The sequence below is a fragment of the Embiotoca jacksoni genome, unplaced genomic scaffold (genome assembly GCF_022577435.1).
Source record: "Embiotoca jacksoni isolate LCO1_2020_lvr unplaced genomic scaffold, fEmbJac1.0.p SCAF_19, whole genome shotgun sequence".
NCBI classification, from domain to species: Eukaryota; Metazoa; Chordata; class Actinopteri; family Embiotocidae; genus Embiotoca; species Embiotoca jacksoni.
Window position 1 is genome coordinate 7167961 of NW_027185329.1, and position 17113 is coordinate 7185073.

A 17113-nucleotide genomic window follows, 5' to 3' on the forward strand; every position below is an offset into this window, starting at 1 on the left:
GAGAGAGAGAGAGAGAGTAGCTAGGACAAGAGGGCATTGCTTTCATTCGCTGCATGGTAGCTTGACAAATGTTAGCATGAGCCTCTAAAGCGCTGTGACAACCGCCTGCTGAGAGCACAGTCTTGCTAATGTGTCCTGGCATGCCAGCCTCGTAATCACACATTTACATATGCAATGACCTACATTTGCATGTCAGATCGCACACTGTCCAGCGTGATTAACAGTGGGCACCTCCCCGTGTGGAGTCGCCCTGGGTGGCAGCAGAGGCCATGCGAGGGCAGAAGAGAGGGCTGGAGGGAGGGCGGCTTTTCTGGCAGCCAAGGGGCCGGGCTGCCAGGCAGGATTATGTCAGCCAGCGGCCCCGACATTAGACACTTCATTAGAGCTAATCTGTTTAGCAGTGGGCAGTGTATGTAAACTTCACAGGCCATTTGCGGCACCTCTTCGCCCCCTGGCCTGGCCTTCAAAGGGCAGCCAGGCCAGAGCTGACTGACAGGCCGTCTCATCTGCCGCACATGGGTGTCACACAATCAGGAGCTCCCAGCTGAAAGACAAGGCCCCGGCAAAACACACTCTCTCTCTCTCTCACACACACACACACACACACACACACACACACACACAGAGACAGACAGACAGACAGACAGACAGACAGACAGACAGACACACACACATACATACACACACACAAAAGGAAGTCGCAGAGGAATGACCCTGAATGAGGCCGGGGTCAGAGTCTGGGCAAAACTGGGAGGAGAGGTTATAGGCTATCCTTTGTAAGGATTTTAACTTGACTGTTCCTGAGCTGGTTAAAGATGACGGTAGAGCTCCGAGATAAAAGGTGGCTTAGTGGTTCTTTCAAAAAAAACTGGTCATATATATATATATATATATATATATATATATATATATATATATATATATATATATATATCTTATCTTGTATAACCAAACAAGAAAGGCATGACACAAATGCTGCCAAGGTAACACGTTCATATTCTTTCTTGGACCTGTAGCCTTGTAAACAAAGCTTAATAAATTAGCCTCAATTAAATTAATTTAAAAAAAAAAATCTTTACATAAATTCATCAAAAACTTCTCGTGTCGATGTTGAGGCAAAAACAATAACACTGACCAATATTAAGTCGTTACAAAATTGCTAGCCGACGCCATCAATGCAGGTTCATGTATCGGATGTCAGACATCATCAGTTAACTCAAGCCTGTACATCAAGACAAAAAAACAAAAAAAAAATAGTGAGGACAATTAATCCCCATCTCTTCATAATACAAGCTTTCTTCATCGTTCCTTGACTTATCTTTCTGTTCTGTACCATGTGGTGTGCTCACTCATTTCCCTCATACTATTCGGGTTTGTGATGGGGACAAGCTGCAGGGGATGGAGAATAAGTGGCAGTTGTGCAAGGCATTATGGGTAACGTCTGTGAGGGACAGCGTGTCTTGGGTATAAAGGTGACACACAACCGCCATGGGCAAGTCACTAGCAAGGGGATTGAAAGAGAGAGAGAGAGAGAGAGAAAGAGAGAGAGAGAGAGAGAGAGAGAGAGAGAGAGAGAGAGAGAGAGAGAGAGAGAGAGAGAGAGAAAAGTAGAACGAGAGACGGAGAGGGAGCACACAGACAGCTCATCGCAGGAAGTGTGATACGGGCTGCCCAATAATGACACCGTCGCCAAACACAACTGACAGGACACATGGAGAGTGGAAGAGGGAATGCGGAAGACGGGGAGAGGGAGATAGGGTGGAGGGGTGGTGGAGGACAAGCAGCAGAGGGTGTGATGTGACAGCCCGGCAGTGCCAATGGCTGCCGCAGAAAGGCCAGCGGCAGCAGAGAGGTGCTGTCTCGCGTCGAGAGAGAGAGACCGAGAGAAAGAAACTCGGGGCGCATCCACTCGAAGACGGCTAATTCTGAAAGTTAATCTGCCCATTTTGGCACATTATTCACCCCGGACCACCCTCGGCGACACCCGAAAACGGAGCTTTTCAAAAAATTCTCTTCAGAGTTAACGCGGCTTTCAACTTCGGTGGGGATGAGAAGAATAATGAAGTCAACAGCGTAAAAATGAAATGAAGGAGAGAGATAGACGGGAAATGACATTCAAAAGAGGTGCCCGTCCGAGCCAGAGACACGAGGTCTTTTTAAAAATCAGTATAGCCGATCACACAATACAGGCGTTGCTACTAAGTAGCACGTATAGTTTGTCATGCGGTTATAAAGCCGGGACCAGCAGGACACTCCAATAACTTAAAAAGTACTGTTCATCCGGTGAACAAAGTATTTATGACCAGCAATAAAAACACAACTGTCTATATGAAAACAACTGAATTGTGGGTTAAGCTGTATTCGAACCCAGAACAGACGTTTAATCTGCCGAGACTTGGTGACTTGTACCGTGTATTTCTCCCCACTGACCAGATGTTGGCAGTGATGCAGATGGTTGTCATTTCCTGACCGAAACAGCAGGTAGAAGAAGTCCTTTTTCTTACTGTTGGAGCTTTTTTTTTTTTTTTTTTTTTTTTACTGTGGACAGAGATCTTGTCAAAAACGATCTCAAACTTTAATGTGGACATGCGTCACTTTCACATGCAAACAGTGTTTACAAAACCTGTCAGATTAGCTCGGGTGTAGTCCAAGAGGGACAGAGCGGGATACGAGCAGAGATAGAGACAGGAACTGGCAGGCGGCGGGGGAGGGTTGGGTGGGAGGGTGGGTGGGGAGTTGGGGGGGTGGGGGGTGGCAAACTCCCACCCTCACCAGTCACCAGCCCCCTTGAGCAGGCACCATGCAATATTCATCCTTAGCCAGTCAGCCAGTGAGCCAGGCAGGCAGTCAAACCGGCAGGATTCACCCCAAAGGTGCTTCTCATTCTCCTCCTCTCCATCGGCTCCACAACCACTCCGCCTTGTCTCAGCGCGTACAGACAGATCTGTGTCTGTCAAACTCGGCAGGGACGATCAAAATCTGATCTGAGGGGGGGGGGGGCCCTCATCACTAACCCTCCCACTCACTCAAGAGCAAATGCGCCATTAAAAATGCACATCTTACCAGCTCATCTCGTTTAACTAATGCATATGCATCATACCTCCGGGACCAGGAGAAATTATATTGCAAGCGATACAGAATATCCTTCATCACATATACAATTCAGATTTCTTCAGGAGGAGGCTCGTGTTGTTCTTCCCCTTAGCTGCCGAGCAGACTGAACCTCCGGAACGTTTGAAACGGATACGGGACTCGTTGAAAGACACCCATCTGGATGCTGGTCTAACATAACCTAACCGACTCGCTCTCCCTCTCTCCATCTCCCATTAAATGTAAAAAATCAGTTCAAACCGGCTGCGAGTAAAAATTAACAAAAACTTGACGCAACATAGAAAGTTCACTGTGTTACCAGTAACCTAAGCACAAAAAGTAAGCCTGGAATTAACAATGAAACTGCTCGAAATAGATTGAAAAACACAGAGAAATCATTAAGCCTGAACAATAACACATAATCAATTGTTGGAAGATCAGTAGATCTACTGTCTGTGTGTGTGTGTATACGCGGGGGAGGGTTGCCTAAGTCAAATTAATTATTAGAGCTTTTATCCGACTTTTTTCTGTGTGCAACCCAATTATCCTTAATTTTGCAATTACAAATCTTAGAATAAATTAACCCCCTTGGCAATTCCAGTGTTAATGTTGCCTTGCCCTTGCGTACGCACGAAAAACAACAACGAGTACAGGCCTATTTTTAGTGTTGTTTCCCTCTCCAAAAGAATTCACATTTACTCTGGGGCATATGGATGATCCTCTTTGTTTAAAGTCTATTCAATACTTATGGAGGCAAAAACATCCTTCTGTAAAGAAATCAATGCGCCTGATGTTGGAGGGCGGTATTAAAATCCAACAATGACCAGATCTGCACTGAGCAAACTTGAGTTGTATCGAACCAAAAGAGGCATGCAGGCAGGCCAGGCTCTGCCAGCCTCCCGAGCTCTGATCAATAGTAACAACTCAACATTCATCCACTGCTGTCTGTCTCAAACACCGGCTACACTGGTCTGAAGGATGATTGGACTGAAAGACACCTCTTGATTGACATGGATAAAAAAATATAAAAAAAAGAAGAAGGATAAAATGGAATATTTACAGTTCAAAATAAGAACAAGGTGGCATACTATGTTTCCAATGAAAGGATGAAAGAATATGTAATCATAAATAAATAAATAATGTCAATTGACCCTGAAGGCAAACAAGCTGTAATGCCACAACCCTTGTTAAATTTGACAAAAACCACACTTTATATGATGAGGCGGGTGGTCCGAAAAGTTTTCTAGACGTTTATCTGAGAAACTGTTATAATTAATCGTCCATACTTCATCACATATCCTTTATTGATGCAACAATCCTGTGAATCTCGTACGGCTGACCTTCCAACATGGCTCACAGTGGCCTAAAAAAGCACTAAACTCAGCGCCCTCAGTATCAAAGGTATGACAAATTAAGCGGCAGCTGACACTTTTCATCATATCACGTCATAAGTCATCCGACTTCACAACCCTCGTCGCCGGTCGTCTTTGTGTTCATGTGTGTGGGTTTACCTGAGGTTGAAACACTGGCACAGCTGCTTGCTGTCCTTGTGGCTGTGTGTCCATATCCATGGTGCTAGGAGCTTGATCCTGGACACCTCTGGGAGTTAATCACACAAAATAGAAATTCTGTTCAGCCGAATCAACGTTGACCATCAGACAAAAACACTCGGCGATCATTTCCTTTTTTTTTTTTTTTATAAAAATGCCACTGAATTAAAGAGATCTACTCGAATATTGACAAATGTTCTGTGTTGCTCAGCACCGAAGTAAAAAGTGATGGTTGCTGCCACCGTGTCCAGTTTCAGCAGAACTGGAACCTACGTCATGCCTGTGGATTTGACACTCTTTGTCCGCGTTCCTCTCAAGTTGCAGCACGGCAGAGCTACTGCAGGCAGCACTAATCTGAACAAAGCACAGAGATTGCTTCTCTGGATTTCCTTGGCATTTCTCCAAGGAAACTTTCTTGGGAATTACTAGTTATACCCGTTACTGGTTAAAGCAAATCCATTTCGTTTTCTGTTTCCCTGAGAACATATAGGTCACACAAAGGTGAGTGAGTGGAGTACGGGTGGATGCCACGGTGCTGTTTAATTGCATGTACTGGCATGTGGCCTAGCTGGAAGCTAATTGCATTCAATACGCTATCACCAGTTGCTTGGCTTATCTCTGCACTTAAAACAGACAGTGTCATAATATGAAATCATACCTGAATGAATAATTTACATCGTCGGGGGGGAAAGAAAAAAAAAAGTATGATGCAAAAGTTATATTCACACATGCAATTAGCTTTTGATTCCAGTCTACACTCAATTCATGTATGTGGGAAAAATTCACATTTTGACAGATGCTCTCGGATCATTTCCAGTGCAACACGTACATAATATGGTTACGTAGCCTAACAATTAACCTCCATTCATTCCTAATTTACACGGGACAGAATGCATGCATAACAACAACCATGTGTCATCCACAAGTTAAACGCGTACGAGGTGAAACTTTTCCATGTATTCAACAACCAAAATGAAGACTAGGAAATATATGCAGACATTTGATGTGACATTTGAGAGTGTGTGTGCGCTCCCGGGAGTACGCATGCATCTGCGCACACACTGTGTGCTTGTGGCTAAAATGGAAATAGCCAGAAACTATTTACGAGCACAATCTATCAACAGAGGAAGAAAAAAGAAAAGTCAAAAATGTTTCTTATTTTGGTAATAAGTAACTAAGACTACTACAGTTTATAGTTGGTCTTTTAAGCCGGATTCTTGTGTTTGGATTTATGATTCTGTCATTGTTTTTTTCTTTTTTTTCTTTTCAATGTCTCATTTCCACAAATACTGTACACGCATGCTCGTACAAATGGACAGACACACACAAAAGTTCCGCGTAAAAGAAAAAAGGCCACAACGCACTTCACCGCAGGATATCTTCATGTTTTTGTTTTTTTTCCACGAGAGTGAAGGAAGTCTGTCCGCAGATCTGTCATTGTGCCGTTTGCGTATTAGTAACTGTCTTTCGTCTCTGTTGCCGAAACCCTCTCCGGGCCAATTAAAAATCCCCTGGTATAAGGGAAACCAGAAAAGCACTGAGGAGCAGCCTCTCTGCTGGTGACATCAACTAACTAAAGGTTAATATGTATATACAATATGGCCATACGATTGATCGATCAATAGGTCCGTATGTTGACAGACAGATTTTCTGTGTTGGGGATTTCATGATGCAAAAACGAACTCGTGCATGCGAGTAGGAACATATTTATCCCAGACTGTGGCTGATTATTTTGGACTATTACAGCTTTTCTTTCTCGAGGTTGGTTGGTTTTCATGTGAGCTTTGAAGATCATGAAAGTGTTTGCACAACACTATATCTCTTGGGATTGCATTGACTATATTAGGAATATTATTTCCTCAAATTTACATTAAATGCTCGTTTCTAACAACTCTAAATCGATTCAGATGTAAAAAAACAAAAAAAAATTAAAAATTAAAAAACACAACAACAAGTTTACACAAAATAAGGGTTTAAAAGCAACTATTGCTGGAGGCAAAAAAGGGAAACAAGGGAACAACTGTTAAATGTCTGATCCGGAACCTTTTGTTTCTTATTTTTGTGTAAATAATCCTACGGAATCTTTTTTGATGGCCAACTATTGTTGTGGCTTTTGTGAAGTCCTGTTAGTGTAGCTAAATGCACACCATAAACACCAATGTCATGTTAATTAATTAAAGGTCCCAAACCTGAGGTTCATATCTATATATGGTTAAGACCGGCACCATTATGATATATTACTGACCCATATACAGTGAACATCCTGCCAGGATCATTTTAAACACTAACAGACTGAACTCCTTTTCATTGTATAATCTTGTGATTGTTTTAATTAACCTGTAACTGTGGAAATTGTTTATAACTGTTAATCAAATTAAAAAGGAATACTTTGAATTAAGTAAAAAAACATTTTTTTTTAATTTGTTCGGCAGTCTGCACATGTATAAACTGTATGTTAATCTTTAATAAATGGGTTAAAGCAGATAACAACAGATTTACTTACATTTACACTTCTGTTTTTATTTGGCTTCAGATCCTATTAAGACAATCTGGAAACATCCAGGATATGCGTGGGGATTTGAATAGCAGGTGAAAACAGGGCATATCAGGCTAACTGGATGGCTGACTAGCTGTGTGCCGTGGCATTTGGATTTCGGTGTCACAGGGAGCTCACAAGTCACCCACCCAGCCGGCCTTTGTGCCTCTTGTCGTGATTCTTTGCACTTCAGCCTTGTGCTTTGTTAGATAGAGGCTGGCACCCGCTCTGCTCTCCCTAACCCTCTCGTGTTTTCTGATTATTTGAGGTGTCAAAATAACCAAGGGGCCTCTAAGCGGCGTGACGTTCCTTCGCCTGCTACATCCCACGTTAACGAGATCAATTAAGACTGCCATGTTAGATTAACACACACCAGGAAACGACACAATTAACAAAGCGAACTCCTCCAAGAGGAGTAATGGAGGGAGGGGGCCGCACTCTTACAGCTTTCATTCACGCACAGTTCAAGGAACAAAAGCAAAACCTTGGCTGTTGCTTTTGCTTCTGGTGACCGAACAAAAACAAACAACAAAAAACGGATTTAAAAAAAAAACTTTGATCACATTAACCTTAAATCTGCTAAATGCGTCTCCACCGCCTCCACTGTTTCGGTTATCGTCCATGTTCCCCAAAAGGTCTCGCTCTTACCGCAGAAAGCTATTTTTGACAAACCCTAAAAAACACTTCATGGGTACAAACAGCAGTGGAAGCTCAATGTATAAAGTGTATTATTAACATGCGAGTAAGAAATGGTGGGGTGCTAGCAACAGCTAAAAGCCAAATCCCCGAACTATTCATAGGTGTATTTCAGAGTCTAGTTTGGACCTTCGGTGCGAGACAGCTGTTAATATATACAACAGGAGAAACACGGGTTTAGTTTACAGGAGGGAAGCAATGTGTGCTAAATATGTAAACGCAATACACTATTAATGTGCGTGCCTTAAATGGCATGCATTTTGTGGTTATTTAGGTCTCAAGTTTACAATATATAGTGACGGATCGTCACGCAGTTAAAGGCTATTGTTACAATTAAAAACATCGCAAAACATTCTGTGAATGATCTGCAAGCGATGTGAATACACAATTATTTTGCAGATAAAAATTGTGGATATTTACAGCGTATTGGGAAGTGGGGCGACAACTTAATGGCAGGTTTCTGTTACAGAAAGTGAAAAGAAAAACAACAACAAAAACGTCCCCATGCAGACCACCAACCACTCGTCGTAAACAAACACTGCAAAGCAATTTGGGAAAAAAAACAAAAAAAAAAAACACTGACTGTGTTCCATCTAATGTGAGACGCCAGACCGAGATTCTCACAGTGGGCCCAATCACGCATAGGTAATTATATGAGAGGAGGGAAAGGTAAAACAGAGTGAGGCGGCGAAGGATATTAAGACTAGTCAGCAATTTTCAGTGAATGATCTTCTTAAGACTCTCACTTCCGGAACACAACAGGTTTGTTAATTTGCCTTTTTTTTTTTTTTTTTTTTTTTCTTCTTCTTCTCACAAACCTCCATTCCTTGCCTACTTCTAATACCCTTAATTGACAAGCATGTATTGGCTACAAAAACCGTAACGACTCACTTCACCCACTGTTGGACTAATTAGCAGTTAGTTAAAGCGCTTGGCAAACAGGCCTGTGCCATCAGTCATCCTCCATGTGCTGCTGCTATAAGAAAGACACGCTGCACTAAACGCACTGATGGCCGTAGGGGGGTGGTGGGTGGGGGGTGGGGTGGCGGATCAACCTTAAAAAGGCTGAGAAAAAAGGCTGGGGTGGGAGGGGATGGGGGAGTATGTACGAGTCGGCTCTCGCGACACGCTGGACAACAAGTTGTCCCACCTTGATATGAAGGAGCGCGTCTTCAATCAATTGGGGGCAAAACTAAGTGCGAGAGGGGAAAATGAGTAAGGCACAGCGGGGATGGCGCAGGACAGAGTGGGACAGACGTAGAACTGAAAGAAAAAGATGCCAGGAGAGAGAAAAAAGAAGCTTGTTAGCCCTGATGTGCTCACGGTCCTGAGAGAGACGGACTGGAGCTGTGTACCACAGAAGTTGGCACTGGCTTTAGCTCCTCTTTAATCCTCATTTCCTCCTTTCTGCATAATTCATTTGAAACGGGAGAACAGGAAAAACAAAAAGAGGGAAATGATTATTAAAAAAAAAAAAAAAGGTGCATCAAGGCAAACTGTGAAGGAGGAAGGGGAGTGGGTGGAGGGGGCTGGGGGTGTGTGAATGGGGAAACAAAGGGGAAGGGTCCGGGAATTAAGGCGGTCCCAAAGAGAAGAGTGCAAAATCAGCTCTCGATCTGAGGACAATAAATACGAACACAAACTGATGAGCTTGGGTTTAAGGGGGACAGAAAAGAGAAGGATAAGAAACGGGGTGAAAGAGGAGAGAGGAAAAATATAATGTGACACTATCCGGCCCGGGTGCACGATGTGAGGGAATCAAAGGCACCTTTGAGGAGCCCGAAGACGACAGCGAAAGTGCTAGAAGAGCGGTGTCCATGATTACAAGAAATGGAGGAACCTTTGAGTCTGCGCTCATGAAAGCCCACCCCAGGCCTCTTCTCAAACCCCTGCTCGACAAACACTGATGATACAGAAGGAGAAGAAGAGGAAGAGAGAGGAAGAGAGCCACTAATGATGGAGGGGTCCATGTACTACAGAAACAGCACACTTTCCAATTCATTTTAATCACTATTCAAAATCATTAGCCCAAATGTGCAAGTACTCATGTTCATTGGACCATGAGCTGAGAGAGAGAGACAGAGAGGGGTAGAGGACCAATTACACCTCAGCATGTGAGCCGGTCTTTGAGGTCTTTGAGTAAGACGGTCCGAGACTTGACAGAATAGAAAATGAAGAGAAGACATTTTATTGTCTCTAAATCTGAAAGAGAAAAAAAACAAAAAACACAACACAGCGATAAAGGGGGAACCTTTGAAATAGGCTTTTCAAAGCCAGCCAAACACTACAGAGTCCAACTATTTATACTTTTCCACTCCCCCAAATCTGGCTACAAAAGCAAAAAGTTAATCAGGGCCCAACTCGGCATGGGAATAGCACAGAATCTCTAACAGTCAGGACAAAAGACCCAAAGAGCAACAGTGGCATCAAACAGGATTCACTATTCAAGAACAGGCAGAACATTTCTGGACGAACGGCGAGCTCTCTTTCAGACTGCAAGTGTGTGCTTGTCTGTGTACGCTGGAGTTGGAGGGGACAAATTAAGGTACGTGATCAAACCCGGTGTGTCTTTTCAGGCTCTTGAAACTCTGTCTGCGTTTACAAGTCAAGTTTCAGATGAAGAGCAACGGGATGTTGTTAAAAACAAACTACAAAAAAATGACCTTGATGTTTCTGCTCTGTGCATGTTTAAATATATACCGCATTTGCGTGTGATATTGTGCGCGACCTTCACCCTCTCCCTAGTGGAGAGCACAGCAAAATGATAAAAAAAGGAAATTAAGACACAAAAAAAAAAAATCTGCAACGGTCCACTGGGACACTACAAGGCCAGCAGATCCATAATGCTGCCTGCTAACTATTTATAGCCATCCTTTACATTTTTCACTTTCACATTTTTATAGGCTCATGATTATTTCACTGCCGAAGTAAATAGCACAGCACAAATAGCCCGAGCTTCATGTGAGGCCTAATTTGATTTATTCCCCGACAATCCAAATAAAGTAGCACAGTGCTCTGCTCTTGTGTGTGCACATTTCACCCACTGCAGCCAGTAGGAAAAGGCATTTGCACTATTACTTGGTCTTCCATGAGCCAGGAATCCCATTAACAACACTGGACTCTCCTCCGTCTTCATCTGCGTGCATGCAACACCTGCACATTGTATCTCTGCTTTCATTTGGCACTCTCCACCATCGTCAATAGTAAAGATGTCCGTCATTGAGAAAAGAGCTCAAGCACAAGCAGGTGTCCGCCACTCTCCTTCCCTCCCTCCCTCCCTTCCCCCCCCCCCCCCCCCCCTCCGTGCTCCTCTGTGCTCTGTTGCTCCTGTGTGTCTCCGACACGAGCTGGCACGTGGCTAAAAGCCCAGGCCACCTCTATGCTCCATTGTCCTACCCACTCCACAGCGCCACTGACGACTCTCTTGCGGCCGAGGGGGGGCCTTTTGTTGCCAGTCTGTCACTTCTGCAGGTGCCTTACAGTAAAAGGCAGGAGCCAGCCATGCCAGCCAGCAGTGCTTCATTAGCGCAGACTGTTTGATGTGCTCATTTTCATCAGCCCGAGACGGCAGCCGAGGAGGATGCTAATAATCACTTGAAAAACAAAAACATTCCACTCAAGCTTGTAAAAGATAAACTCCAATTTCAATGATAAAAGAAGAGTACCAGTCACAAAAAAAAAAAAAAAAAGAAGACCACCAGCCACACTACCCCTCTGTCATTTCTCCTCACCGCCCCCCTGTTCCTAGGTGAAACCAATTCATACTGTCAATCACTGAGAATAAACACGGTATATTGACAAATTGCTGACTGTGTAAGGGGAGACAAAGTCGCGTGGGCAAAGTATGCAAAAACAGAGCTGCCTTTAAGACAGCTGTGTGATCCCTCAGAAAGCAGCTTAGTGTGTCAAGGAGCAGTCTGTGTGAAGGAGAGAACCCCCCCAGGCATTCAGGAGAGGGGACCCTGGGGGGTTTGGGCTGTGCTTGCACACCCTCGCTACATTCACAGCCCTTCAAAATGCCATATCACCATCGCACCACAGTTAAAACAGAAACTGAATGCATTATGTGTCAAAAAAAACAAAAACATCAAGAGCACTTCATTTCAACTGGTTTATCTAGATGCAAGTGAAGTCACTACTTTTTAGGATATTAATGGGATCGAATCGAGAAAACTTTGAGTTCGTGATCATGTCATTTATTCCACCAGCAATGATGCACTTCCAAGTTCCAACTTTTAAGGTACAACATTGAGTTAATCACAGATAATTAAAGTATATAGAGATTAACATTAGAAACATCCGATTCAGAGCTGCAACTAATGAATGTTTTCGTCGTAGATTCATCAAGTTTCTTGATTGGCTGATAAATTATTTGGTCTATTAAACATCAGAAAACAGTTAAAAATGTCCATCACAGTGCCCTGGAGCCCAATGTGACACCAAAATGTCTTAAATGTCTCGTTTTACCCAACTTACAGCCCATAATACTCAATACAGTGTGATATAAAACCAAGAAAATGAACAATAATAATAATAATAATAATAATTCACTTCAAAGCATGGAACCATGGCCGTGTCCTAAACCACACTCTTGTTCACCGTCACTACTACCTGTATAACAGATACTCAACAGTTTGCTGAACAATTTGGAGGGGTGATAGGCCTATCAGCTAAACATCCAGGTGAGAGGGCACCCACTAGATAACCATGAAGATGCCTTCACTCGCTCGAACATCCAGCAGAGTCCAGGCAGCATTGCAATTAAGGGATACGAACATTTAATGCTACGCAACGTATCTGGTTGAAAAAGAACTTCGTTTTCAGGCAATAAAATAATACATTATTCGACTAACTGTTGGAGCCTTACTCTGTTGTTTTTAGTTTGTTTCATTCTAGGAGAAAGCAGTTGGATGGTTGTTGTAACTGAGGCTGTGACGATAACCGCATTACTGCATTACTGCGGTCATGAGATGCCCACCGCGGGCTTGAGCTCGTCATCATCATCATCACCAAATTTTTTTTTTTTTTCAAATTGCTTTGCTGGGAACTGATAAAGTGAAGGAATATGTTGCTTTTCAACCACATTAAGAAAAATAAAAAAAGTCCACCTCATAAAAGCCATAGCTGTGGCAATTTAATTGGACAACAGACACAATAATTGGAATAATTTCACTTATATATTCAGATCAAGCCCCGACATCACTGTCAAATACTCGTTGCCACTTCTGTATTTCACATTTTCTATGCTCAAGTACTTTTAGTCTGGAATCCACCAGATTTCAGCAAAACAAAGGTGGGGCAAAAAAAAAAAACGAAGCTAAAACCTATGTTGAGCTGGTTATTTGGTTTTCAAAGCAGATATTTTAGGTATTTTTTTTTTTTAAAGCACACCGCTCAGTTCATTTCTACATTTGAGCCAAATATCCACTCCCTGATTTGCACACCACAGTATGCTGAAGATCCCGAGGCTTTAGGCAGCATTAGTGCCCTGTGGCAACAACTCGTGGTCTTTCACAATGCGGAACAGAGCATTGCACAGCGGAGGAGAGAACTTCCAGCCCTCCAGGACCAACAAAGGCTTTGTTTGTTAGCCATGTCACTGACTGACCACCAAATTAGCTTCATCACCTCTGGCACCAGGATATTGAATGTGACATTCTGTACTGCGGGGCTGTGGCTGTGTTTGTCTGCAAGACTCGAGGGCCCATATTAAAAAAAAAATAAATAAATAAAATGGGGACAAATGAGGGAATTTAACAATACATTAATAAATAAATAATACAAGGCAATGCCATGCACAGTTTTTGCTGGATTCTAATTAAAGAACTGTTTGATGAGAGCGTCGTCTTCCAGACAGCAACCGGATAAGGGAATTGCATTACCCTTCTTTGTCCCCTAGTAGTATCTGTAACAGTGGAGGTGAGGCTGCAAGGAGGAGGCAGCTTGACATTACCCGTTTAAACCAAAAAGCAAAAAGAGCAAAAACACCAGCTGGCGGGACATACAACGACTTCGACAAAGCAGTCGAAAAGTGTAAAATGTGGGTGACTCAAGACACTGAAATACAATAAGATGCACGTGGGGCGTTCGGGGGGCATCTGTAAATCGTATCGTCCGCAGATAGTCTGCATTAAAGGCATTTGGGGAACATCTGTAAAATGTAGCATCTGGCGATAGCCAGCATGTGAGGCTATAAAGGGCCGTCTGCAAATTGTAGCTGCAGAAAATATCTCTCTAAATGCATGAATCCCTGCGTGCACTTGGGTCACACACCAACTACCACAAGTCCATTCTCAACCTGTGGGAAACACTAAAGAATAACAAAGCCTCAACAGCAAATGCACTTTTTGTACAATCCATTTTCATTCAATTCTATTCTATTTTCATTCTATGTGCTTTTTGGTCTGCATGCAGTTCTGGATTGGACCGGCTTCTGAGACAGCAATGACAACACACCAATTGCTGACTCATTTCTCATCTCTGAAACAACCGTTAAAAAAAACATCTGGTGAATGTAGTTTATTTTCCCTTCACACAAAACCAGCAGTCTCTCAGACTCCCTTAAACTTAGACTTCCCCTTCTCCTTGAATAGTTCGAAGCAGTTACCCTGTGCTTGCACAGAAGATTGTCTGAGAGGAAATGACAAGCGCAAGATGTCCAAATCATTAGTAATGTGAGAGGAGCAGTTCCCAGGCATGTCTTGTTACATACTTGACTGCTAACGTGAGGGCTAAGGGCTCGTGTTGGGGCTTTTTCTGGGCCCAAGCCTTCTTGTATGCTCAGTGAGGGATGGGAAAGAGGACCACAACCCTTCAGCAACTCCACAGCTAGTAATGGAAACATCCAAGACCTTGAACCCAAAACAACCTTAGCTCAACCCTGGCGCTCAACGGGCAGAGAAAGAGATACCAAAACACAAACTGTGGTCCACACGTTAATGCAATACACACAAACTCACATGCAAACAGATATCAATGTAAAACTGGAAGCCTATACGGAGTGCATGCTAATAGTGGGCACATGGGAATACGGCTTCACAAAAATCAAGCTCGGGTCTGGTTTTGGTTCGGTTTCAGCTTGCTGTGGCTTCTGTGGTTGGCCTTGCTGGCTGCCACACACACACGCGCGCACACACAATCCTCTAACCAGATCCAGAGCACTGATAGTCAATCGGAGGTCAAATACAGTACTGTTGCTTCATATAAAAGTATGTGTACAGCCACGTTGTTGTAATACTGCCAGGAAGGATGACTCCTTACCATGAGACTAACAATAAAGCAGGCGTTTCAGTCGTTTCCAGTAGCACAATTTATTCTGGCTTAGGATCACATCACATCACAAAGGTTTGGAATTTGGAATTTGAATAATATAAACTCTTTGATGATCAACAACAGTGCACAGACAAGAATGCCAAGTTTATGTCTCGACTTTAATCTGTGTCTTGAAGGGCAGGCGTACACTTTTGGAGCATGTTCCTGAGAAAATAAAAATCTGTTGGCATTTTTCGACTTGACACCCATATTATTTCACATCGATATTTTAGGGAAAGAAATATTTGTTTTGTCTATTTTCTGTGCACAGCAATGAAGAAATAAAATGACACTCATTCTACCGTTCCACTCAAAAATGCTAAGAACAGGCTAAGAGTGCAAGCCAAAACCCCCAAAAATGCTCATTTCGCCACAGATTTAATATAGAAACATAAACTAACATGCATGCGAGCACAACACATGCACAGACAGATGCACTCACAAAAAGTTCAATGTTTATTTTTATTCCTCAGGCACTCATCCTTCTCTGCATGAGTGCATTACCCGGCACACCGACAGAGCATCCCAGTATGTGTGCGAGTGTGTGTGTAAGGAGCTGACGATCAGAGAATAACGTTACCCCTGAGGGGTCGCACCTCTCCCCATTCTCGCCCTCCTCCCTCATCCCTCCTCTCTACTCCGTGCCTGCAGGGATTTCCCTTTTCAGTTCAGGAGAGATGTCAGACCTGTTCCACCATCCCTCACACAGAGGCTGGACTCTGCCCTATATTCATCTACCATCTGTAAAACTCCACAAATAAGACTCATTTCTAGACATCAGAGCCGAGTGGGACTGAACTGGGTGATACCTGAATCCAAATGTTCCGAACTTCTCTTCAAGAAATCAGGGCTATACCCGACTCAGAATGGCTCGTCAATACGAAGATTGAACTACTCATATGGGCAATGTGCCAGATAAAAATCGCCATAGCCTCTGTGCAGGTGTCCTGAGGTGCACGAGCCTCTTGCCTGGGCCTTCATCACCTATATCCGCACTCAAAGTCCTCCCCTGGTGGTTGCCCCGCGAGAAAAAAAAAAACAAAACTCCAGTTTGGGCTTCAATCCCAACCAGACGACCTTGTGTCCCCCCCCACCACTTCCACCTCAGCAATTCACTCCTGGCAGCCCGCTGTGGAGACTGTTTCAGGGTCCCCGTCTGGTGACACCCGATCCTGGATAGGAAACGTGGAACCTTAACCTGAGAGCAGTGCCTCGGCTTCGCTCTGGTGTCTGTGTAACTATGGGAGAAAAAAAAAAAAAAAAAAACTTCTGCGGGACGAGGTGAGCTCTACAACTGACAATTCAATCCACCGATTTTCAAAAGGGCAGCCCTACAAATAATAGACAAAAGTATGTGATTATCTTGAGCCTAACTGGGGATTTAATATCTGCTGGGCACAAAAATATATAAGAGACATGGAGGGCCATATTCTAATTACCCACACAAAACCACAAGCACATTTATTTGGGTACAGCAGCTCGAAGTGCAAAAGCGTTAGCTGAAGTGGGCTATAAATAGGAGGATCTGGTGATTAACAAATATGCTTATCACATCACATCTCATCGTTCGGAAACAGCTGGACCAATCGTAGTAGAGTATTATGGGCTCAACAAAAGGAAAGAGCTTCTCCAGGAAATTATACTGGATGTTGAAGAGTGGCACGGCCTGAACACACCACACGTCGAATCTTAAACCAGACGACGACGAATAATAACGAGTATTGATAATAGTCTTTATATAACCACATCCTAAAGCATTTCAACAATTAAAGATGAAATGTTACTTTTAGAAGAAAACTAAATCTGGATCGCCTTTATCCGACATCTTCCACATAAACAACAGATTACTGGGTCATAATGGACCGGTTGGGTGTGTGAACTGTTGTCACAGCTCGGTGCCGCTTGCTTATGAAGGTGAACACAGTAGGTA

General features: G+C 43.4%; 1 protein-coding gene across 3 annotated transcripts in view; it reads right to left on the minus strand.

The window, feature by feature from the left end:
• nek7 (NIMA-related kinase 7) overlaps positions 1-17113 on the minus strand; it is a 58653-nt gene that overhangs the window by 33977 nt on the left and 7563 nt on the right. The window contains exon 1 of one of the 3 annotated variants that reach the window (XM_069153270.1): positions 4602-7066. The exons of 1 other annotated variant lie outside the window; for it this stretch is intronic. In XM_069153270.1, coding sequence (XP_069009371.1) covers positions 4602-4661 — 60 coding nt within the window. In that variant the 5' untranslated portion in view covers positions 4662-7066. Of the gene's footprint in view, positions 1-4601; positions 7067-17113 lie in introns of those variants that run through there. One more of the 3 variants, XM_069153272.1, reaches the window with a different exon arrangement.